This window comes from Apus apus, chromosome 1 (assembly GCF_020740795.1).
Source record: "Apus apus isolate bApuApu2 chromosome 1, bApuApu2.pri.cur, whole genome shotgun sequence".
Taxonomy (NCBI): Eukaryota; Metazoa; Chordata; class Aves; order Apodiformes; family Apodidae; genus Apus; species Apus apus.
Genome location: NC_067282.1, coordinates 182,448,224 through 182,473,922, shown reverse-complemented (window position 1 = coordinate 182,473,922; position 25,699 = coordinate 182,448,224). Strand labels below are relative to the sequence as shown.

General features: G+C 40.5%; 1 protein-coding gene across 2 annotated transcripts in view; it reads left to right on the top strand.

The window, feature by feature from the left end:
- Window positions 1-14,033: 14,033 nt before the first annotated feature.
- AASS (aminoadipate-semialdehyde synthase) overlaps window positions 14,034-25,699 on the top strand; it is a 29,501-nt gene continuing 17,835 nt past the window's right edge. For both annotated transcript variants that reach the window (XM_051611992.1, XM_051612003.1), the window contains exons 1-13: window positions 14,034-14,120; window positions 16,166-16,386; window positions 16,516-16,692; window positions 17,308-17,392; window positions 18,117-18,184; window positions 18,296-18,442; window positions 19,439-19,517; window positions 19,607-19,734; window positions 19,915-20,063; window positions 21,231-21,353; window positions 21,506-21,617; window positions 22,126-22,185; window positions 22,279-22,346. In XM_051611992.1, the coding sequence (XP_051467952.1) occupies window positions 16,174-16,386; window positions 16,516-16,692; window positions 17,308-17,392; window positions 18,117-18,184; window positions 18,296-18,442; window positions 19,439-19,517; window positions 19,607-19,734; window positions 19,915-20,063; window positions 21,231-21,353; window positions 21,506-21,617; window positions 22,126-22,185; window positions 22,279-22,346 (1,409 nt within the window). In that variant the 5' untranslated portion in view covers window positions 14,034-14,120; window positions 16,166-16,173. The remainder of the gene's footprint in view (window positions 14,121-16,165; window positions 16,387-16,515; window positions 16,693-17,307; window positions 17,393-18,116; window positions 18,185-18,295; window positions 18,443-19,438; window positions 19,518-19,606; window positions 19,735-19,914; window positions 20,064-21,230; window positions 21,354-21,505; window positions 21,618-22,125; window positions 22,186-22,278; window positions 22,347-25,699) is intronic.

Below are 25,699 nucleotides of genomic sequence, written 5' to 3'. Positions count from 1 at the left end.
CCCAGAGGAACAGCTTTGGGCTGGACCCTAGATAGCTGAAGTGGCTTTGGAAGACACTGGTACTGGGAGTTTTCTTCTTTTCTGTGAGAAAAAGACAAATATTGCTCCCAGCTGCTGTTTTGCATCTCTAATAAAGCTCTGGCTAGTAATGATTGCTCTTTGTATTTTCCAGAGCCAGAAAGGAGGTTCATGCTCTTTTCACAGGCTCTTGGATTTCCTCACTAATTTTTTTCAGCTTCTAAGAGAAAATGAAACACCATAAATCATGTAGTAATTGAAAGACAGCAATGTGCAAGGAAGAAATGGCAGAAAAGCATAAAGTCAAATGAAAAGCTTTTTCTTTTGAGTGATGTTATTAGGTAGAAATGATAAAAACGTTACTTGCTTAAAACAATAACTGAATTTCAATGAATGGTGCTGTCCTTACATGTTTGTAGGACTGGGCTTTCTTCCACGCTGTTCTTCTAAAGAGGAAAGGAGGAAAGCCAGCCTATGAGAGACACTGACCTCAGCAACTGAGTTGATTGCCTGGTTCAAGAACACCAGCTACTTGAAATGTGGACATCCTCAAAGAGAGAGATTTGACCTCAAGACTAGGTCTCAAAAGGAGCTAAGATTATGTGAAAAATTTCCTGATGGGAAACAGGACTGGGCAAGTGGCTTATGTTCTCACAGAGAGATATCTTCTGAAAATTAGAGTTAAAAGATCCGCTGAAGTAGATAGGAAATCAGTCTGATCATAGATTTGTGAACTGGAGGGAGATGAACAGATTGCATGGGATAATCCTTCAGAAGTTACAGATCAGAGGAGTCCTTAAGAGGTGGACTCTGGGCTCAACTGGGAAGTCTAGATATCAAAGGCAGGAAAAGACAGCAGGTGACAGAAGGGTAGGATGGTTTGTGGATGAAAGTGACCTATACCTGGGGTTTTCTAAAGAATTTCTCCTTCCTGTAAGCTGAGTGAGTCTTTTGGACATCTAGAAGCCTGGTCATGGCAGTAACAGTAGCTCAAATTACGCTGCGTATCTGAACATCTAAGTGATGGTGGATGTGCATGCACAGAGAAGCTTGGTATGGGACACAGTAAACGTGACCCCCTGCTTTACACATAGTAAGCAACTGATTTGCACCTGCACAAAAAATCCGGCACATCCCAACTGCTTGTCAACTGCATATATGCGTAACGCCTGTACAGAACATGTGCTACTTCTACAAGGTCTGAGCAAAAATCCAGCTGTGGAAGAAGACTTCTGGTGTGCTGTCTTTTGCCTTGAAAACCTTTGACTAGTACCCTTATTTTGGATGAGGACATACACAGGACTGATCTGTCCCTGCTTCCTCGTCCTCTCCCTGTCCAGGACTACTCTCCTCATCTTTCCAAACCCCAATGCTGCATTGCATTCTCTGTTTCCTGGACAGAAATATGACAGATCTCATTATATGTGGCTAAAATTGCAGTTGTAGAACCCCAACAGGTACATCGTTTGTGTCACTGCAGTATCTAGGAAGCTTAGTCATGAACCGGGTCATCCTCACTCGGCCATGCAGGTAGTGCACAGGGACAGGACTCGGCCCTGCCTTACCCGGCTGGTGCCTGAAAGAGGAGATCAGAAACAATAAAAGGATACTTACTGCAATCTAATATTATCCAGTACATAATCTATTACTATCTGGTATATTTTGCATGATGCTGACCATTGTCTAAAGGTTGTGAAATCTCCAGGAACTGGAAAACTATGAAAACTACAGTTTTGCTTGTTTTCACTTTTAGTGCCTGATGAGAACACACAAACAAGATTTAAAAGTTGTATTTATAGTAGTTAAGTCTATTGGAGAATTCCTAGTCAGTAATTAATACTAATAAGCAATGGGTAATTTAGGGTAAAAGTCAAGATTGATTCTCAGCCCTTAAAATATTGCCTGTAATTTTGCAATGATCTGTATGGGTGCCTTTCATTTTTAAAACAAGCAAATGCATGATGAGTTTCAAGTAGGGGGCTAGAACCGAAATTTATCTTCAAATCCATGATTCATCACATTCAGGACCCAATTCTTACAGCAATATGGTAACACAGCTTCTACTTGACTGAAAGGAGATACTCTCTAAGCAGCAGGAAAAAAACTAGGCAGTTCATATGACTTAATGGTCATGGTCAAATAAAAGAGACAAAGCCACTACAGCCAACACACTGTATTCCTAACAACTGTAGATGTTTAAGAAAAGAAATGTGCTCAGAAAAAAAAAAAAAAAAAAAGTGATTGCTTGGTTTTGTGCTTGGTTTTTTTTTGTTTTGGTTTGTTTTTTTTCCCCTCTGATTAACTTCTCGGAATTCAGCATGTGTTTTGTTAAGAGAGTTGTACTGAACTGAGGTTAGAAAAAAAAACAAAATTTGGTGCCATCAAGTGGAAATATTCTGTATTGCTGAGAAGAGCTGGCAAGGTGGCAATGCATGGATTTCATTAGACATACCTGCACTCTGAACTGTTGCAGTGGAAATGTTTTCCCCATTATACACATTATATTCTGGTCTAAAATTGGCAAGAGACTCCCCCCGGCCCTGTTCACACGTTTTAGAAACAAACATCCTTCCCTCTTACACACAGCAAAAATCTCTTGTTTTTTTGACAAATCACCTTCATGGCTGTCACTAAAAACTCTTCTGCTTTGGTTTTCTGAGTTCCCTGCTGCCAACATGGCAGTGTGCTCCTGGCAGGAATGTTGCCTATTCCCAGGTCCCTGTTCCAGAGCCCAGCAGTCCCTCTCAGGGAGCTATTGTGCAGGGTCAGCCAGCAGTCAATGCTGTGTGTTCAGTTTATTCCAATGTGCAGGGATCAAAAGTCACATTCCTTTGCATTTCTAAATTTCTCATGCAAACACGTATCTTTTTAAAACAGGATCACCTGACAGGATGGAAACTTGCTCTGGCAAGTCCCCTTGCTGTGGTATAAGAAGCCCCTTAGAGTTTCACCTCTGTTCTGAAAGTACCCTACTCCCACACTGCAACTGGGAAGGCTCAATGTCACCTGGAGGTGAGGTCATGCTGGACACTGCCCAAGCTGCTTGTTCTCTGAATGTTGATCGATCTCTTAGCTTTGTGTTATAGAGGAATTGCACGGGATAAACTTCAGCTCAACAGGAGAACATACATGGGTTTCAGAGATCTGTGCCACTTTAAAAATAAATGTCCTGACCTCTGGAAGATTCTTTTTCAATATAATGACACCTGGATTAACATAAATAACTCAGGCCTTTGTGTTGTTTTTGCTGAGTTTTTCCATGGCTAACCCCAATGTTGTAAAAAAAAAAAAAAAGTAAAAAAAAAAAAGTAAAAAAAAAGAACCCTAGCAATTTATTATTTTAAAAACTTTTAAAAAGATACTGAACTAATTTTCTTTTGGAATGTTAAAAATAGTTCAAAACAAAATACAAAATTTATTTACTGCTGAAACAAGATTCTTCACTTTGAACCAAATAATCAAAATCAACCCTTCACTTTGGTAACTTCCAATTTTTTTTATTTCCAATTTCTGAACTGTTATTACACCAAAGTATTTTACTTCTGTCATATTCAGGGAGATCACTATTGCCATCAGTTATCACATATAATGTGTTTGTTATGGTTGAACCTGATGATCGTAAAGGTTTTTTCTGACATTAATTTATTATTCCATGATCAACTATGGCTTTTTTGTCTAGGAAAGCAAAACTGATAGCTTGTATTATTTTAATTAATTTCAGAAGATGCTCTTTCTGTATATACACACATGAATACACACGTGTGTATAGCACATACTATGTAAATACACACTTGTGTGTATACTTATAATATATATTTCCATGGTTTGGCATCTCTGACAAAGCACTTTCCTGAAGCATTACAATATTCAGCCAGATTTGGACCAAAATGCTGAATTATATTGTGCTCTGAAAAATAGCTGGGAAGGTATGACAAACTCTAGTGTGTCGTTGCCATGTTTCCATCCCCTCAGGAACACAGTGAAAGGGTCCAACTTGTGAATAAAGTATCACTGATGCTTTTGTCACCGTAAGGTTTGACTCCTGCTTTAAATTTTATTTTTTTTTCTCACTGGTTGTTAAGGATGCTGTGAACGTATAAAGCACTCTGCAAGAGGCCTGGAAACCAGAGCATAGTTCTAGATCACTGAACACTAAATATGCTCTTGGTGTGCTCCTGTGCCATGTACCACCACCTGCTCTGTCTCCTGGCACAGGGCTCTGGGAAGAGGGATGCTCTGGAGCCTTATTCCAGTACTGTGCTAGAAAAAGAAACTCCTTAGACAAAGGTTATTCTCAGAGGGGCTGTTTATACACATTTGAAGGGTTTTAGAAGCCCACTACATTTCAAAGCAGTTAAAAGAATATAAATGCAACTGAGAACTGGGGTCTCAGGTCTCAAGGGAATAGTATGACTCTACTTGAAACATTAATTTACTAAAGCATTTTCAAGTGTTATATCCTGAGGAGAGACTAACTATAAAACATACATGGGTATTTTAGGAAAAAAATGGATATGACATGGCCAAATCTTGCAAGGATCTTGTATGAAGTATATTAAACTATGTATATATTATATATCTTTGTTTTCAGTGTCTTGCCTCTCAAAGTCTTCAGGACATAGCTGTGAGGAAAGCATATAGTTGTTTTTTATGCATACAGAAACTAATATGTAAACTGTAAAATGTCACACTAGAAGACCAGTGTACTCTTGTTAACAGGAACAAGGAGTCTGTTATTTAATTCTTTATAAATGTGGTTTGGTTTCTGATATTTGAGAGAGAGAAAATGGTTCTATACTCACTTTGATTAACATGAGATTTTTTTCTGAGTTGGTTGTTGGCTACTAACAAATGCATCCTGTTCCTTGTTTTGATTGTTTATTAGAATCTCTTTTAAAGCAAAAAAAATTGCTTTTAAGTCAAAACGTGCTGCTGTTCTCCATCTTGATCTCCCTAATAGGTGGACATTTTCTTCTATTTCGCTGAATACTGTCAGAGCCATTAGTAATTGAAGTTCTTCATTAATGTTAAAGCAAAACCCCTGTCACTAAAAATTGCTGATGTGGCTCAAAGACTTTATAATTGCATAAAGATTATTTAATTTGTGAAATCAAATATAGCCTTATTTTTTAATTTTCATGTTTTTCTTTGACATGAAAAAATGATCAACATTTTAATTTTCTGACTAAAGAGATACTCTGAACCAGCCTATTTAAATAATTGCTATTACCTCAAGTTTAGAGCTGGTATTTCTGTGTTTTATGTTCTTTCTATTCAAGAATTGAAATCAAGGTAATGGTTTAGTGGTAGACTTTTGTTGCTATGGAACTATTCATTATCTTACAATATGGGATACACAGAGCAGAGACACAAAGATTTGATTTCATAAACACAATATGAAGCTTTTAATCCTTACATTCTTACTGCACAATTTATGTGGCTCATTAGCTTTCAGTACATTTTTTTCTTCTCCAAGTGCATGTGCTGGATGTATTTTAAATATTTTCCTGAAGAAGATGAAGACATAAAGTATGAGTATGCATACATGCATGTATTTGTATGTGTGTCTGAATGTGCATATGAATGTGTTCTCATATACATATGTGGTGGGTCTATCATTTTTCCCATGGTGTTTTTAAACATACCAGATTTAAAATCTAAAACTTGTAAATCACATAGAAAGATAATGTGTCTTGGTTAATGGCATGATGTTTTATGAGGCATTTGTGGGGTACAAAAGTATTTTTTTAAAGTGTAGTGCAAAAGAAGCATTTTATGTGTCAGGCATCTGGGTAGATTCCTGAGCAGGTGGAATCGGCTGCAAGGAAAAAGAAGCCAGGTCGTAAAATGCACATAGCAAAATAGGGGAACGAAAAAAGTGGGAAAATCTTCATGGCATTAGATTTTTAGTCTAGGTCCTGTTCATGGCCCTCATATTCCCTCTGTGGAAAGTTGTGTTTCATGCGGGCAGGAAACAAAACTGTGCGAGGGACAAGATCTCACCAAGGAAAAAATACTAAGAGCCTTTAGGGAATAACGGAGAAGCTATTATTTGGAAAGCCAAACATGCTCCCTCAGCTGTGAACTTGAGAGGGAGTGTGTATGCATATGCCTGAGTGCCTATCTGTGTGCCATCTCAAATCAAACTTGCACTGCAGCTGTTGTGGGCTGGGGAAAGAGTTCCAGGGAAGTACTACCCAAACCAGCAAGGACTGTTGGAAATCACTTTGGACAGAGAAAGAGGACACACAGTAAAGACAAATTGAGATGCAGTCTGTGTAGACATGCAGAGAAACAGAGGCTAGGCTCAAAAATTCTGAACAAAGTGCAAGCAATCTGCTATATTGAGATGAGCAAGAAGGGAATCACAACCAAAACTTGTTGGTGAGAAGTAGTAGGCAGGGGACACACTAGCCAGTGGTATTAGAGGAGGAAGATAAAATCAACTGCAGTTGCTAACTAGTGGAACAGATTAGCTGGCCCTATCTTTTAGACTTTGCCCTAAACAAAATCCCAACCTGGCAAAAAAACCCTGTTGCTTGAAAATCTGCTGTTACAAGTGGCTGAAACTGAACAAGAAGAAGCTTGATGATTGGAACAAACCAAGAAAATGAAAATTAAGGCTAAGGGGTCAAAGGTAGATGAAAATGCAGTATGGTTCAAGCTATATCACAGAGGAAGGATGGAGGGACAGTACCCTAATTAATTTGGTGACACAAATGCCAGGCAAACATTTTGGATGGCCTTCATGCTGCTAAAGTGAAAATGTGATTCTTGAACAAGCCAAGGGCAGAGAAATACTCAGCTTTCTGAAGACCACTTTCCAGTCCATTACATAAATATTACTCAAATCTGCATTCACTAGGTTTATTTAAAGCAGAAGCACTGACTGTAAAGAAGGCAACTTCAGTCATGCTGGATGTAGACAGTTTCAATGTCTGCCTGTCTGGGTAAGGCTTTAACTTTATAAATATAACAAGAGAAACAGGGCAAGCAAATTGGCTGATTCCCAGCACTCAACGAAAGGGAGCCAGCTGCAATGCATCCTGTTACACAAGGCAATGACACACCAGGTGTCTTTGACACTTTTTTTGAGGCTGGTGGGGCTGAGAAAAGGTGGGGCTGCAATATTCTGTCTATCTTAAAAAGTGCACGGCTACCAGAGCTACCACTGCTAAAACAGACGAGACACTGCCAGACTTCCAAATAGGCAAAATGCATGCATCTTTCTATCTCTAATCTTACAAAGGTGCAAAGATGGATTTTGCAGGCAGGCTTCAAGCAGTATTTCATTCTTCTGAAAGACTTTCTAAATTCCTGGTTTCATCTTTTGGATTCAAAAGAGTTCTAGCTAGCTCCTCTGACTGTCTCAGAAGGGCTGCCATCAACAGGAGTGGGAGGTGAGGTAGGAAAGAGAATGACCCTTTATTATTTTTAGGACTATCAGGTCTTCTGCATAATAGTTTGATTCTACTGGACTGTTCAGTTACCAGATAGGGACCTCAGCGAAAAGAAAGACAGCAAAGGTCCCACTTCTTAAAGAAGCACTAACAATAAAACTATTAAATGTGAAATAGCACCTAGTTTGGCACAGCTGGTTCTTGTTCTTTGTTGAAATTTTAGTTACCGCCTGGGCTCCAGGACCTGCTCAAACAGGTACTTCTCAATGGAAGATGAACCCTGGCATGTTGAGGCAATAACCTAACATGGTTTTTGTTTTTGGTTTTGTTTGTTTGTTTGTTTGTTTGTTTTTTAATCAGCAATTGTGGCTTAAGCAGACATTTCCTCTCCCTCCTCCCATCCCTGTTCCACTTTGTTTCTGTGCCTGCATACACCTTCAGTTGTTTGAGTCTGCTTGATGCGTAGTGGACAGCGAAAAATATCGTCATTAAAAACCTAACTTTTTTTTTTTTTTTCTCAATTCAGTTTTCCTACATAGCTCCAGAGATAGTTGTGCTGGTCTAGAACATACCACTGTATACATTACATATTTCTTACTCTTTTAATGGTTTTCTTGAAATAGTTTTTAAACCTCTGATTTAAAAAGATTCATAATGAATCAGAAGTCTAGCAAAAAAATTTAGTCAGGAAGTCCTGAACTTATGTTCTGACACTAATCTGAGTGTTAATTGTGGGCTGGACCATAATTTTTTGTGTTGGTTTTTCCAGCTTTAAAATGTGAATAAGACATATTATCCTACTGCAAATTGATTAAGACATTAGTGGTACAAAAATGGAAAGAGTTAAGGAAGTGCAAAAACCTGTTGTTTTTTTGTTGTGATTTTCTCAGGAAAAGTTCAGAGCTTTCTGTCAAGAGACAAACTGCTATTGGAGGAGATAAGGCAGGGACAATCATTATTTGCTGAAGGAGCCTCAGAAGCAAGGCTACACTTTCAATGCAGCTATGGCATAATTGCTTTAATGGACTCTTTAAACACTAAACCCTGATTCTCTCAAAAGAAGGGTCTGGTTTTGATTTTATTCTCACTATAGCTCCATACTTAGTGGTAGATCGGTATTGGTTTGAAAGCCCTACTAGCGTGAGCATTGTAAGTTTAATTAATAGGCTCAATGAAGATACTTATGGAAGTATATTTCAGTCAGATTATTTTAGTTGAGCTGCTGTGATTTCTTGCAATGAACCTAACACTTGTCTTCTAATGAGTCAATTCACTAATTTGATATAATAGGCTGTAATTTTCTGTGTTTAGTTTTATTTGCACAGCAATTTAAAAATACTTACCTGGGGTCTTAAGAACGATGAAAATGACTCAAAAGGGCATCTCAATTTGATGCAGCAGTGTAAACACACACTGCAAATGCAAAAGTACCAAGTTTAATGGGGAACGTGGACATAGATCCTGCTACTGTGAAGTCTAGTGTGTACAAATGTGAACAGATATACACCACATCTCAGGTGTTACTAAAAGTAGAAGGTCTTTCTTTGCGTGTGCTGTAAGCCCTGAGAGACTGCAATTTCCCCTACTGGGCAATAGGAATGTAAATACAGTCTCTGCATGATTGTAGAGAACACAACACTGTGCTGTTCAGTGATGCCTAGTGCTCTGCTGTGAGGTCAGCATTCACAGTGCCTGGCAGCAGCCACTGCAGGTAGTGGCTTTTGAATTAAAGGTCATGTTTTTCAATAGCGTCACTCTGACTGAAAGCCTGAAAGCTTTTTGGAACTTCTTGATCTCTGCAGTATAACATCAGAAATAAACGAGAAACAGTCTGACAAGTAGATACACAGTCTGCAAAAATCTCTTCAGTATGCCAGTTCCCCTGTTCATTTCAGACCTAGAGAGAAATCCTAGCCCAGCAGAAGTTGGTGTGAGTTTTTAATTTACTTCAGCGGATTCAAGATTTATCCTTGATATTCTAAGACTAAAATCTTTGAAACCCACTTCTCTCTAGGTGCTCTGGGAGTTTATTGTTACTGTAATTGAAGTTGGCACTCCCCCCAAAGTGCTGAGTAAAAAGCAATCCAGCTGGGTAAGAATTAGACCTTATAATTAGGGATTGCCAGACAGATGGAATCAGAGTCCACCCAAACCAGAAGGTACTTATTACAGGAAAAAGCTCTGATTCCATATTAGTATGTTTCATAAGACCTGAATTCTAGATTTGTTTTACTCTTTTTAAGCAATTCTGCCTTCCCTATCTGGAACACAGTACAGTGCAGGTAGGATTCATCTTATGTGGCTTTACACTGCAACAGCATGAGTCCGTGCTGGTTACTTAGGCTCCTTTTTTTCTCTGTAAAGCATAATAGGGCTCTCAGAGTATGGTTCACCTGGTCTGTTTTAGATGCAGGAAGAGACTTAAATGGTGCTGATAAAATCCTCAATCTTCCTTCAGAGAAGAAAATCTGTAGCAGAAATCCACTATCCAATAGGCATTTTGGCAGAGTATCTCATTCATGTCCTTACTTGTTTTGCTCCCCCTGCTTGCACTTGAATTCTGATGCTGGATATCTCTCTGTGACCAGAGATAGAGGGATCATCTCTCTGCTGACTGATTTGGCCCAGCCTGGAACCTCATTTCCCAAGAAGAACATTTTTAAAAGATCATTAAACTAAAATGTACAAACCTTAATAATTTAAAATTATCAAAGTTATTATCAAAACTTTGACCCCAAGTGAAGTGTGAATACTCTGACCCAGAGTGAAGGGGTGTATATAGATTTTTAGCTAAAAAGAAAGTCTCTGTTATATACACATGAAGAAATCTCAAAATAAAAGAGTTATTTTAAACAGAAATGTTTTGAAAGTGAAATGCTTTGGTGTTCAAAAAAAAAGAAGGTGTTTTTTCAAAACTGTTTTTTAAAATCCACTGACTGGAGTTTCATTTTTGTGTATATCCAAGCAACACTCTCAATTAGGAATCAACCTACCCTTCTCATCTACAGAAGCCAATCCAATAGGTGGCTTCTGTATCCAATATCCAGATCATACCATGACCCCCACAAAGGACAGTTAAAACTTGTAAAAAGTTTTTAATTGCCATCACAGTAGTTAGGGCATTCAGTGATGAGTTATACATAAGACTCTTCGGTTAAAAGTAGTAATTTACACATAGTATCTTCCAGTGTAAAAAGTTGAAAGGGGTTTGCCTTAGAAACTCCAGTTTTCTAGTGCAGATGCTACAGAGACATGCTTCCAAGTCAATGCTTTGAATGCAACTGCAATGTTGCAGACAGCCCTCAACTTCCTAGTAGCGTGCTCTAAGCATTTCGCTAGTGGCCAGACCAGAGCATGTGAGTCAGGGGAGGGTTTCTGTGTAACATTCTCTTTGGAAACGCAGGTGTGGCCCGGCAAAGGTGCCAAGCTCTTGGGGAGAGTTCATAGTGACAGCTCTTGGCAGAAGAAGTCAGCTCCTTTCTGAGCGGTGTTAGGCTCAGGCACAGTGCTTTCTGCTGGCATGCTCTGCTGAGTTCCCTGGATGGTTCCTGCTCAGTTCCAGTAAATAACTTCCTTTATGCATTTCCCTGTAGCACAAAGGCTGAGATCCCTGCTCAGGCCTGGGAACTCCAGTGCAAGACAGAGCATGTTGTGCATTTCATCCTTCATTTCTCTGGGTTCAGATTCCTACCTGCAAAAGTTAGAAGAGTACTGAGACATAACTAGGCACTAAACCCATAGGAAGATATTGTAGAAAGTCTTGAGATAACACTCAAATAAAGAACTTAGAAAAAAATAGAAAACTTGGAAAATAATAATAAAAAACTTCCTTAAGTAGACTTGGTGAGATCTACTTGCTGCAATGAATTAATTGTGGTTTGGTACCCAGTTCATTCAACAAACAGTACCTAATATATTTGCATTAATTTAACGAAGACAAGCTGTGCAGGAGTATAATGATGGATTCAACCATGTGCTTTATACTTGTTAACAGTATGAAGTCATCAATATGAGGAAATGACATAAAATTATGAGGGACCATCAAAATTGCATCTTTTTCAGCACCACAGTGAACCAAATTCTGCAACCACCAAATAATTACATGCTTTTGCAAGAAGAATGCTCATATTTCAGTTTAATTTTGTGAATGAGTAAAGATATGAACAATCAGCTTTGCATAGACCAACAATTCCATTCTTGCAAAACTCCATGCTTGCATTTCATCATAAAATGAAAAAAAAAACAAAACAACACCTTTGAAAAAACAATTCTTATAAGTAGTTTAGAACCACTGGGTGTGTGAACATGAGAGTGGCATAATTCTTCTAATTCTCTTTCTGCACTTCAACTGAATCTGCCTCCAATGAAGCAGTTTTGGCAAAGTTTATCAATAAAACAGGAAAAAATATACATTTTCTAAAAGGCATGGATATATTTATGCTCCGTATATGTAGCTTATAGAACTTGATCTGCTTTATTAAGCCCACAAAGTGGAAAATAGTCACTGAGGGCGTATACAAAATGCCCTTGTACAATAGCAGTATTTCCTGGAGTAGAACCGTTGGGGCCCAGCAAAAAGTTCATTGCCATTGAGAGGCATGGTTTCCTCCTGCCACCACAACCAAATGATGGGGGCAGGTTGCATTCCATGGTATGTTCACAAGTCGTATCTTGACAACTTTTCTTCTCACCTAAAAACTATTTTTATTTATTTTTTTTTTCTGTTGTTGTTATTACAGCTTTTTAATTTACTTCTATTTGGTTGGAAACCAGGCGCAGCTACTGCCCTTGTTCTCATGGCAGATGGATTCCCAAATCTGGTGCTCTTCAAGACCTTCTAGCTACCTCTTCCTTGCCACTTCTTCCTACCTGTGGACATTCACCTACTGCAACGGATGCTCCCAAGAAGAGAAGGATGAACAAGAGCTTCTGCAGGGCTGGGTGTGCACCTCAGAGACATGGAAAAAACAGGGGTCCAGAAGTTATTTGGAGTAGGTAACTTTCTTCTCCAGCAAACAAAGGAAAGAAATTAAGATCCTACAGGAAGACGAGGTAGACTGTAGAAGGTTCTGAACATTGAGATCAGGCAGGGAAGCATGAGAATTAGTGAGTGGAAAGAAAAGATTTGTACTTGTACAGTATCTCTAAGCCCCACTGCTTCTGTCTATTTTGCTGAGGCCTCAAACCCTGAAAATCTCTGCTGATCCCTTCTGTGTCTCATTCCCTAATGTTCACCTCCCATTCTCTCAAACTATGGATGTCTTAATCCTCCTCTTCAGGCCTCACCTCCTTTCACCTCCCAAAACTGTGCTGATTCATTCTGGGTCTCATTCTTTAGTGCTCACCTCCCCATATAACTTGTATTACAGAAGCAAACATGAAGTGCAGGTCAAGCCTTGATGCTGTTTTTCTGTTCTCACATCCTGGCCTTATCAGTCAGAAAAATACTTGGCTGTAAACAAGGGAATTAAAGTCACAGATTATCACTGTCAGTTGAATGCTGCCTCCAGAAGCAGAAGACAGAGGAGATGGAAGAGCTCAGGGTCATATCATGAAAAAAAAAAGAAAAAAAAAAAAAAAAAAAAGAAAAAAAAAAGAAGGAGGGCATGTTTTGAAGAAAAGTGAAAAAACTATAAGGAGAAAGTAATCTGTGAAGAGGTACCTCTAAAGCCATGTAGTGTCAGTACCTTCAAAATTTAACTCTCTTAAGGTCAAGTGGTAGTGGTTAGTACAGGTGGAGTCAAGGCTCCCAATTCTCCCTAATCACAGCAAGATCTCACTTTGACAAAGTGGGATGTGGGTGAATTCTCCTCAGATCCTTTAGCCCCTGTGGCTTCTGCTGAGTGCAGTGATGATGCCTCATGTTCTCACACTCTAGCAATGTCCACCCATCTGCTAACAGAGAGCCGTAGCAGCAACTGCATCTGCCCGTGGATGTTCTTTGCTGGTATCAGCAAGAAGCTGAGAGGGAAGCTCTTCTCCATCCCACAAACCCAGTACGCGACTCAAGTTTTACTTCGTTTTCTTACACTTCCTATTTTTCATGATTTATAGCTACAACATCCCATTACGATTTGTGCTAAGTCAACAGCTGAGGCCCACCACAGGGGACCGAATTCAAGGGCCAAGTTCCATCTGAAAATTGGGAACAGCACACGTAACACACTGTGTACCGTTCCTCATTAGGTAAGGTGCAGGCAGAAGAACTTTTACCGTTTCCTGTACCGCACTAAAGACACTTGAAAGGAACAAGGTCACTGAACGTACACAAGTAATCTGGGCCGACGTGTCAGAGGTTTTTGCGGGATGCGGCGGGAGGTCCGGGCTGTGCGTGTCCCCGGCCTCCCCCGGGCCCGGAGCGGGGGCCGCGGTGCCCCGCGCGGAGGTCTCCGCAGCCGCAGCGCCTCCCGGCCCCGCCGAGCCGCCGCCGGACGCTCGGGGGGCGCGAAGGGCTGCGGGTTGGGCGGGTCGGGCGGGGGAAAGGACGCGGGGCCTTCCAGGAGCCGGGGGCGGTGAGGGACGTGCCGCGGCCGCCTTGACGCCGCGGCCGGGCCCCTCCCCATTGGCAGGCAGCGGAGGGTGTCCCCGCAGGGCGGCTGCCGGTTGGCTGCCGCGCCGGGCGGCTGCGGACGCTGGACATCGGCCGGAGGAGGGAGCCGGGCCCAGCGGCCGCGTCTGTCCCGCTGCCCCGCTCGCCCCGAGGTAGGTACGGCGCTGCCAGCCTCGCGGTCCCCGCTGCTCTCGGTGACAGCGAGCGCGGCCTGTTGCCCCTCGCTCCGGCAGCGCTGCCGGCCCAGTGGCCGCTCCGCCCCGGCCTCCCGCGGCCGGTGCCACCCGCTCCCTGCGCGGCTGCCCCGCGCGCTGCCCCTCCCGGCGGGAAGCTTCGCCCTTCTGCGCGGCGCCTCTCCCGGCGGGAGGCGGGGGCCCCTGGGAGACCGACCGTGGCAGGGCCGGGGCCGGGAGCGCCGGCGCTCGAGCTTAGCTGGCCTCAAGCAGTGAGCGGAGGCCCATGTGTCAACTTACTCTAGAAGCAGGGTCATATTCGAACTGTGTGCGGTAATCAAGTGTACAGCTGTTATTTTTTTTGGCCTTTGCTGTATTGCTGAGCGCTATTTCAGTCTCTGCAACTCGAAGTTGTGTGGAGCAGCTCCCACATCAGGGGGGAGAAACCGGTGCCGTTGGGCTGGTGCCGAGGCCCCGGAGGGTCAGCCAGCTCTGCAGGCCTGCAATTCTGAAGTTACTTTCGCCTTTACAACAGGATATCGGTACCTGCATGGCTGGCTAAGCCTGAGCATACACAGGGAGGCACATGTACAAACTTCTGGCCTGCCGGAGGTCACTCGGAGTGTTTGCATAGCTGAGCTGCCCTGATTTCCCCTCACATCAGTGAATGCAGCGTAGCTCGCTCCCTCTGCTAAGTGGCATTTTTCTTCTTGTAGGACTCTGTGTGGGGGACATTTGCTTCACTGCAGGCTTGGGTATGAGCTACAGTGCATTGGTGTGAGCTGCTCTCGTCGTTCTATTACAGCATGCGGTAGCAGACATTGTGTAACAAGACTTCCTCTTATTTCTGAGGGGTGCTGACATGCTCTCTGAGGATCCTCTTAAGCGTCCTGAAGAGCAGTGTCACAAAATAGCTCCAATGTCTGTCCCGTAACTTCTGCTGGTGGACCAATTTAGCAATGGTAGGAAGACCACACTTGGAACTAACACAGAGGAGCTGATATGGGCTTCTGTTCATGCCATCCTTTGTGTGCTAGTTTTTCTGTTTAAGCAAACTTGGAGTTAAATAGGACCTCTCATGGCTTTAGGCATATAGAGATTTTACAGGGTTGAGGCATGAGAACCAACAGGATTTTTTTCCAAGTAATTCAGACACAGAGATTTGTGAAATTATCAGTTAAAATTAGTTTGGAAACAAAGTTCACATCTTTGAAGCCTCTATCTTTGAGATCCACATCTTTTAATCATGTAAATATCCTAAGTCCTTAGGCTTCTAGGTATTTGGTGCTGCATCTATGCAGAGCCCTTGCCTTCACAGCAGAGCTAAGCAGTGGTATATATGCTTCACCATGAGTGAAAAGGAGGAGAGAGAAAAAAAAAGATAATCTTCTGCAGTGAGAATCTGTCCTAATAAAGCTTTTCCAATGTGCATAAAATTTTGATTAGGAAGAAAACCTGTTGCTGCTGGCCACACATATGCTAACTGCGAAGCAGTAATAAAGATCTTGTCCTTATCTTCCATTTCTGGCTTGTGTAAGAATTAATTCTTTAAAAAAACTTAACATTTGTCTCACATATTGGGCTTTATCTTTTAATCAACTGCTTGCATTTATAGCCTGGGTTCTACTTCTTTCTCTGTGTTTGTTATTTCTTGCAGTTCTTGATGCAAGTTTTGATGGTGCTTGGTCTTTGAATGTTTATTCTGGCAAAGGAATTTAGCTGGCATCTTTCAGTTCCCAGCATTCTTTTTAAGCTGTACACTAGTACACTGAACACATTAAAAGCCTTCCTTCCTAGAACCAATTTGTTTCTGTAACAACACCCCACCAAACTGAGATGCAACAGAGTATATTGAAAGTAAATTAATGTCTCACAAAAGTAGGATGTAACTAGAGTCCAGAGTATAAAGTATCTGGTTTGTGTTTTACAGCAGATGTTAAAGGAGACCAGAACTTTAGCACAAACAATGTTTGAAGCATGCATATACATGTATTATTTTACTGCTCTGTCTTTGCTGCCATCAGGCTTTACCATGCTCCGAGCCTTTAGTCACACAAATGGTAGGTGTATGTTCCATCATGCCAAGTGTTGGCATCATCATAAGCCTGTGCTGGCCATCAGGAGGGAAGATGTTAATGCATGGGAAAGAAGAGCACCTCTAGCACCAAAGCATGTTAAAGAATTGACACAGATGGGATACAAGGTCTTGGTGCAGCCATCAAACCGGAGAGCGATCCATGAAAAGGTAAGGTCCCATTTTGTGTTAAATAACCAAAGCCTTAGTTCAGTTTTTAACCATAGTATAGGAAAAAAAAAATATAAAAAATTAAAAGGATACACATGAGAAATTTACTTTGAGTTTTCTCTTTCATAGGATTATGTCAAAGCAGGTGGCATTATTCAAGAAGATATTTCCGAGGCTTCTTTGATAGTAGGTGTAAAGAGACCTCCAGAGGACAAACTAATCTCAAAAAAGAACTATGCATTCTTCTCTCACACTATTAAAGCCCAAGAGGCAAACATGCCTCTTTTGGATGAGATTCTAAGACAGGTAAATTGTGTCATAGCGAAGACAATTGGCATGGGGTGGAAATGGAACATAATGCTGAAATGTGATTGAAAACTTGCTGCCTAGTGTGGTTACTTTCAGCATTTGGAGATAGCTAATGAGAACTCTTTTCAGTATCCTTCCTGCAGCTGAGTAGTTTTGCTTAGAGGACCCCGTGCTTGCAGTGCTGCTCTGTTTATCTGTGTAAGGCAGATGAGTTGTGGGCATGGTATGCTCCAGAGGGGTTCATGCTGTATGACCAGGAAAACTTGTTGGAAGGCTGTTAAGCTAGAGGTAGTCAGCTCACTCAGGAATGAGCAGCCTGTTGGCAGAGGCTGCGAGTGGGTCTACAGCTGCAGAGAGGCACGCTGGGGAGCTGTGTGCTAAGGGTGCACTGGCAGTGCGCATGCTCTCTGAAAGAAGAATTCAATGCAACCATTAGCTTTTTATTTCTATACTTAAACCTTATTATGAATTATTTGCATTTCTCATATATGCCCATCAGCCTCTATCATGAAGGATGACACAGGCCTGTGACAAGGTAGTTCCTAGGAGAGCAATATGCCACTGACTGCATTCACTGAGAATTTTAATGCTTAGTTTGCTATGTATTTTCAGGAAATTCGACTGTTTGACTATGAAAAAATGGTTGATCATAAAGGAATGCGAGTTGTGGCCTTTGGAAAGTGGGCTGGTGTAGCAGGTATAGTGCATAAGCTAAAGGCAGGCTTGCAACAAGTAACTTCTTGTAACGCTTTTGGTTGTCTCTGTTTCCTGAAAGTTGAAACTAGCAATGGTCTTTAACCGTCTTTTTAAGTCTTGCTTTTAAGAGCTTTGTTTAGTGTTCCCTACTTTTGATGAGACTACATGTCAAATAGTCCTGTGGATTCCTGGCAAATCTACTGTTTCATGTTGTCTTGAAGTCCCATTTGTCTATTCAACTAATCTGAGGCAGACTAAATATCAAGGGATCAGCTGAATAGGCTTTTGAAAGAAATGGCGGCTGTCAGTCCTGTGAGTTTGAAAACATCTGTTTGTCACTCTGTTATTAATTTACACTGCTGTTGGAGAGGCAAGGTTCTCACTCCTTTCTACTGAACTTCAATTCTTTCTTCAGGGGACTCTTTATTATCTCCTTTGGATTCTGGTGATGTGGATGCATCTCATAAAAGGATATTGAAGTATTGAATAGTACTGAAATGGATAATGTGGGCCAAGAGCAGGTTAAGGTCATGACCTGCTATTGAATTTCTTTCCCTGGTTTATGTAGACTTTCTTTAGAAGTAAAGTATTTATATTAAGTATATATTAAAACATGGGGAAAAATACCCATGATGGTTTCAGACTTCAGTCAGTCTCTGCAGTTTCTAACTGTGCATATTCATAATTAACACTGATGGTCTGATTTATTTTTTTTTTTTAAATAGGTATGATTAACATTCTACATGGATTGGGTTTACGATTTTTAGCCCTGGGACATCACACTCCCTTCATGGTAAGAGTATATGTGTATGTATTTTTCTTTTGCAAACTGACATTTTGGCATCTGCTATTTATATGAGTTTGAGTATGGAAAATCTTGATGATTCTGTACCTTTGATTTCAGCACATTGGGATGGCACATAACTACAGGAATAGCAGTCAGGCTGTGCAGGCAGTACGGGATGCTGGGTATGAAATTTCGCTGGGATTGATGCCGAAGTCAATTGGGCCCTTAACATTTGTGTTTACAGGCACTGGTAATGTTTCTAAGGTAAGAATTCTGTCTTCAAGATGAAATGCTGTATTATTTTTAATATAACTTCTTGGCTTTTGATACATATCAGTGTAATGGGTTGATGGGTTAATTTTGTTTGCTTGGACTTCAGGTTTTCCTTTGCCAGTAAGAATTTTTAAGTACCCTAAACTAGCGACTATAAGATGAAATAATGCCTAACAAGGCTGACCACTTTAACTTCTTACCACAAAAAATGGGTTAAGTCTTACTGCTCCTCTCTCCCACCTGCATGATTTTTCTCTTTCTTTCTCCTCTCTGTTGACTTTTGGCTCACAAGGTGTGTTGAATCACCCTAGTGAAGTATGAGGGAAATATTTTTTTTTCTAATACTTGCTTAGTTTTTATATCTGTTTTTATAGCATTGACTTGGCTTACAACTGCTGGACTTTACAGCTGTTTTGTACTAAGTAAGTAAAAGGCTTACTCCTGGTTTTGGCAACAAAGATCAGTTAACTAGGCTCCAGTTGTAAAGTGAAGTCATTGCCTAAGTAAATATGTGCTTTCTGGACCAAACGATGGCATGTCTGAAAGGCCTGTGTTCTATGATCATAGCTTGTTGGGAAAGTCATCTTGGAATTCTTTGCCTTTAGAACAGCCTGGTTGGCGAGGAGTGGCTTCAGGGATCTTCCCTAAAGAGAAACTGCCCCTCAGATTGGCAGCAGTATCATCTGTTGTTGCTGAGTTGAGGCCTCCCAGCCCTGCTGTTAGAAATATAAACCAAGCATTGGGTTGTGGGTCAGGCGTATTATGGAAATGAGGAATCATGTGAATTCCTCATACATAAAGCAGGCAGCTTTGTTTGGGATAAGTGAGAGCATGTGTGAAATAGTCTGTACATCTCTGAAGATGTTCTCTGGCAGGACTTTCAAGTTGTGCATGGCATTTTTATGTTTGTTTTCACACCCCAAATGAGCAATGTTACACTTCCTTTATATTCTCTGCTCATTCTGAGTCCTACTTCAATGCTTACAGGGTGCTCAAGAAATGTTCAACGCCCTCCCATGTGAGTTTGTGGAACCACATGAGCTAAAGGAAGTTTCGAGATCTGGAGGTATGCTGTGACAATAAAGTGATTGAAAACACTGGAACCCCTTTTGCTCAAGTATAACAGCTTATTTGTTTATTTATTTTTGTTCTTAGACCTCAGAAAAGTCTATGGGACAGTGTTAAGTCGTCACCATCATCTTGTAAGGAAACGTGATGGACTGTATGATCCAGTAGACTATGATAAACATCCAGAACTTTACACTTCTCGCTTCAACACCGATGTAAGCGTCTCTTCTGTTTTTTTATGAAGAGTTTTCCATCTTCCACCAGAGTAGCTGGTATTTACTATGCCTTTTCATGTCCATCGATTGAGAGAGCATTCATTAAGACACTAGACAAGGTGCTTTCAACTTCTAAAAGTACAAGATGAGAGTATCAAGCATCTGTAACTTTCTTTGCAGATTGCACCCTACACAACTTGTTTAGTTAATGGCATATACTGGGAACAACATACTCCTCGCTTGTTAAGTCGGCAAGATGCTCAGAAGCTGATGGTGCCAGTTAGATCTGCTGCTGGTGCAACCGAGGGCTGTCCTGAGTTGCCACACAAGTAAGACCTCAGTATACTCCTAAGTATTCTGCAGCACCATGATTAAGTCGTAATGTTAGGCAGTTTCACCACAATATCTGCCAAATGGTACTGCTTCTTACTTTGTTCTTCTTGCATGTGGCACAATGCCCCTTTGATTCTGCTTTTGTTCTTCTGTGCTTTTTAGTCTTGTTTACACAGTTTGGAGTTTTTGAAAACATCACACTACAAATGATTGAGAGGTGCTGGCTGTCTTTCTGCAAAGGTAGTTCTGACATTGATCCCTGTGTAGAATCCGATATAAGCATTGTGACATCTGGTAAATGTACCTACTGTACAGTTGCTAGAAGTTTCTGGTTAACTTCTTCCAACACTGTCATTTGGCTTGTACAAGTTCAGTACCTGTTCCTTAACACTTTTGATTTCTGCAGCAAGTAGTGGGAATGCCTCACAACCCTAAATATCTTAAAGGATGGAACATGAGGTTCAAATCCAGGGTGTGGGTAGAAGCCAGCCTTTCTCTAATAGCCTTGTGTAATAGTTCTCTGGGAACTTGGCCTGGAGGTGGATTTGGGGAGGATATGGCAGTGTATCCTGATGAGGAAGCAGGTTTTTGTTTCTTCTCTGCCCATTCTTGACACCTTTCTTTTTCTCACTTGGTAAAGAAAAAATGTGTTGACCTTGAGTGGAGACAGAGGCTGTGTGTTAGGCTAATGAATGCTCCACCTGTGCCAGCTGTTGGTGACCTGAAAGGAGGCCACCACCTCTTTAGCTGTCTCTTTACAGTGATGAAGTTATTCTTGCACAGGACTGCCCAATGACAGCTTGGGTGAACTGGTAGATAGATAATGAATGGGACATGCTGGAAATACATGGAGTGCAGAGAAAAGTTATGGGTGTGTGGATTCTCCTGTTGTTTCAGAAGTTATGCAGGAAATATGGATCCTGTTGATAGGAGTGGAAATCTTATGAATATATTAGGGCCAGGTTCCCATTATGTTTCTGGAGGTCATTGTGTTGAGTATTGTTGACTTACAAATTGTTTAAGATGTATGAAGCTGCAAGTCTGATAGATCTTCTCACATTTCCTTTATTTCCTGTTTACTTGTGATCTCTTATACCTATGTTCTTTAGTGATTTGGGTAATGCTCTATACCTTTCTTTTTTTTTTTTATGCAATCATATTAGACTTCTGGCAATATGTGACATATCAGCAGACACTGGAGGATCTATAGAATTTATGACGGAGTGTACAACAATTGACAGTCCATTTTGTATGTATGATGCTGACCAGCATATTATTCATGACAGGTGGGAGAGCCTTGAATTTTTATTGCTTTCCTTTGTAATTTATACAGTGAAACATTATATTGAAAAATCACACATTTAAAACACTTCTGAAAGGTGGTACCTTTCAGGTACGGAAGAGAAATGGCTTAAAAGAGCTGTATTCTCTTTTTCAGTGTTGAAGGCTCTGGGATTTTGATGTGTTCCATTGACAATCTGCCAGCACAGCTTCCTATAGAAGCAACAGAGTACTTTGGAGACATGCTTTTCCCATATATTGAAGAGATGGTAAGGTCTATTGTGTCTAACAAGAAGGTAAAAGACTTGGACATTCGTCTGCTTGTTTGTTGCTTTTCTGGTCTCCTATATACACTCAAAATGAATCTGCTGTAGAACATAACTGACTTTGTACTTTAAAAAAAAAAAAAAGAAGTTTTCAAGTCTTGAGGCAATACTTTCAAATGCAAATGAGACATTAGTGACCTGGATGTCTTAGGGATTTGTCAAGAACATGATGTGTAGGCAGGAAGCAGGCTCTGGCAGGTATTTCATTGCTTCTGGATCTTGCAGTAGATATCTAAATCTGATTTACTTGGTGTGCTCTACAATCACACACAATCAAACTGCTGTTTGGTTTCCCGTATTTTCATAAAAGTCAAATGACACAGAGTTTCAGATCTACAAGATACTGGTGTTGTTGCATGCATTTAAATGTTGCTTAGGATCTTGATCTTTTACTCTGAAAAAAAAATATGAGAACTAAAATGACCTGATTTGAAATAACTTCTCTTCATAGCTGCTGTCAGAAGGCTCACAACCACTTGAAAGCCAGAATTACTCACCCGTTGTTCGAGATGTAAGTTTTGCAATTTGACACTCTGCTTTTTTTCCTCTGCTTTAAAATGTATGGGCACAAATAACCCTCAAGATTTGTTTCATGTATTTCTAGGCAGTGATTGCATCCAATGGCTCACTGACAGCTAAGTATGAATATATCCAGAAACTGAGGGAGAGCAGGTAAGGTATAACTTCTTGAAGTTTACTTTCTTCAGGATTAGAGAAAAACAACCCACAAACTTGTCTGCATTCTGTCTCCCCTTTTCCATGTATTTAGTCTTGTGTTTTGGTTGAGTACTGCTATATTGCACTGAGTCTCAGTGTCTCCTAGCTTGATGATTTCTTTCTTTCTTCATGCACATTGCCTAAATCATCAACATGTGTTGTCAGTAACTTATACTGAAGTTGAGAATGTGTTAATTTTTCTCCTGTTATGGAGACTGTAGTACCAGAGTCAGAAATCAGCCACATGCCTGTATTATTCTGTTACTCCTTGGCTGTTAAAAATAGTTGTAACATAGAGTCCTTTGAAAGGAGTGGCTGAAAGGAGAAGGCTCTCTAAGATACTTTTGTATCTGGTTTCCTTTAGTGCTCAAGTGCTGTGCACTATGCACTAAAAGCACACAAAGTGTGTTTGCTTTTGCATGCCAAACTTCCCCAGTTTCCTTTGGGAACTTTGGGAGTTCTGGTTATGAACTTGTGCGTGGTGAGCTATAGGTGCATTTTCCACCCAAAGTGACATGCTGTTTGCCTCTGAAAGACTTCAGCTCACATTTTTTTTGTTGTGTGCTGTTTGATAGACCACCTGAAGAGGCTGTTTCAGTAACAAATGTTTTTATTCCTTACATGGCATGATGATGTGGGATTTTTTGCTTTCTCCATAATTGCTTGCGTGGTCTTGTGTGTACTGCCCTGAGAATCTGGAGACTTCATTCTCAAGGGTTTTTTTTGTGGGTAGATTTTTGATACTTCTGCAAACCTGAGTGTTGCATGTGATGTTCAGATGTTCATTGGTGTTGCTCACTTAGCTGTCAGAAAGGAAAACATGCTAATGATAACCTCCTTTACTTTGAAAACTTCGGAGCTAATGCAAATGAAAACAGGGATTTTACTGCTTAAGGTGTGATGGTTTAGCTATAGAAAGGTTCTTGTTTAGACCCTGTAGGAATGATGTGCCTTGTGTTATTACTCTAACAAAATGTTAAGTTGTGCCTAGTTTAAACTCTGAGGGCTTTATTTAGACTAATTGCTTATACCCTTTGGAAATCCATGAACATTTCAGACATAGGACAGCCAGTCTGCATGAGTTGAATTGTTTTTAGTGCCACTAGAATGTAGAAGCAGTTTGGTTTTCTGAACTTACCTCCATCTTTTCACGTTACTTGCTTCATACCTGCCACTGGTTCCTCACACAGCTGCAGTGGCATATCCCATTAAGAATGTAGGCCTTTAAGTATTACTGTTCAGTAATTACAGTTATTACTGAAGTATCACTTATTCATAGATTAACATCACTAAATTATTTAAACTTGTATGTAGAGAATAGCCATAATCTGAAATGTTCTATTCTGAGATGCTGTAGATTCTGTTTCCACTTTTGATGGGTCATTTGGCAGCTCATGTTTGTTCCTGTCCTAGAGCAGACAGCTATGTTTGGTCCAAGTGTGACCTCATTCTACACACTGCGAAAGATTTCAATACATGTGATAAGTTTGATTGCAAAGCCCAGCTTTCTTTCCTGTGGGTAGGCTCCCATTTATCAACACTGCTGCTCTAAGCTTCTACGTAACACTGCTGCTCTCTCTAGGTAAAAGGTGGAGAGGAATTCTTTTTCTTCCCTTGCCCATGAGGAGATAGCTGTGGAAGAACAGCCTTAAATTAACAGAAGGTGGAAGGTCCTCTAGTTTGTCATATGAAAGCATATAATGGCTTAGGAGGCTTTATTGTGAATGGATTAATAATTATTAGACAGATTAGAGAGGTGATACATTGGAACATCCTATTCAGATTTAATGAATTGAAAATAATTTTTTAAAACAAAATTTTAATTCAGTGTGTAAGTGGGGGAAGGGAATATGGAACATCTGGAATGTTGGAGAGTAATTCAAGCTTTGCAACTACTCAGACACAGTTAATAGGCTGGAATGTGCTTCAGACAGATGATATAGATACATTTGGTACTGATTTAACTCTCTTCACTCAAGGTGGTCTTTCAACACTGTCATTTGAGGCCTTGTTCATGCAAATGTAGTCAGGTACTTTATGCCATGCAATACCACTCTTGTTGTCATGCTACTAGGTATTGCTCTGGCAGGCTGCAACACCATCCTTCATTATTATGGCCAACTTTGAAATGGAAAAACACAACCAAAAATTGACTTGTGGATGTCACGTGGAGCCCCCCGAAAGGTCTGAACCGAACATTATTTAGTAGACATGGTTAGTCCCCTTCTGAGAACAGTAGCTTTAAGTAAAGTGGACATGAGCTTGCCAGCTGGAGGTCAGGGTTCTTTCTGTAACATAATCCACAGTGGAGTATATGCCTGTGCAAACCCTCAGTAGATAAAGGGGAAATTGAGAAACTTGCTTATACACTTAGGAAATTTGTTTTCAGGATGTGGCGTAAGAAAAGCCAACTTCCGTCTTCATTAGTCATTAGTCTTCATTAGGTTAAACAGTAAGGCAATGAACAGCTTCCTTTTCTTCAGCAATAAGAAGTGCCTTAAGAAGAATTTTTTATTTGCTACGTATTTTTTATCTGAATAGTCATGATACTTTAGACAGACAATTTACAATCGTAATTTTGCAACTTAATGCAAAATTAAGCTAAAAGGGAAAATAATTATAAACAACCAAAATGTGTTTTCCTACTATAATTTATATCTTTATGAGATTATACTTAAGCAACTGCTGCACTATGGTATTCTGGTTGGGAAAAAGAAATGCAAAACCTGACATGAATCAATTTTCTGTAAAAAGTCAACAGGGGAGCTACTTCTTACATTTCTTTAGGAGCATTATAATAGCTTGGTTGAAACACTCTGATGGTTTGCAAGTCAGAATTCTTGTCTGCAAACAGACATAATTGGACTTTAATTGGACATTAATTGGACATTAACTTTTATTTGACTTTTTTTGACTATCGTGTTCCTATGATGGACTAAGATGAACCTAGTACAGCTTAGTTAAAACAGGCTTTCACCAGCATTGTTCTGTGTACTTAACAGTTACCCATGATGTAAAGGGAACAAAGCAGAACCTGGAATCCCTGGAATCCCTTTCTGACAGCCCAACATGATGTAGACAGCTTTACAGTCCTCAAGTGACCAGGTTACAGTAATTTAGCCATTGGGAAAAATACAGTGACCACTGAGGAAAAATTTTTTTAACATCCAGTAGCACCTAGAGAAGCAGTAGAGGTATTGATGGATTTGATCATGCTTATATTAGAGGAAAAAAATAGAAGTTATGCAGCAGAAGAATGGAAGCAATTCTAGACAGTGGTTTCCCAGTCTTGGATTGAATAGCCAGGA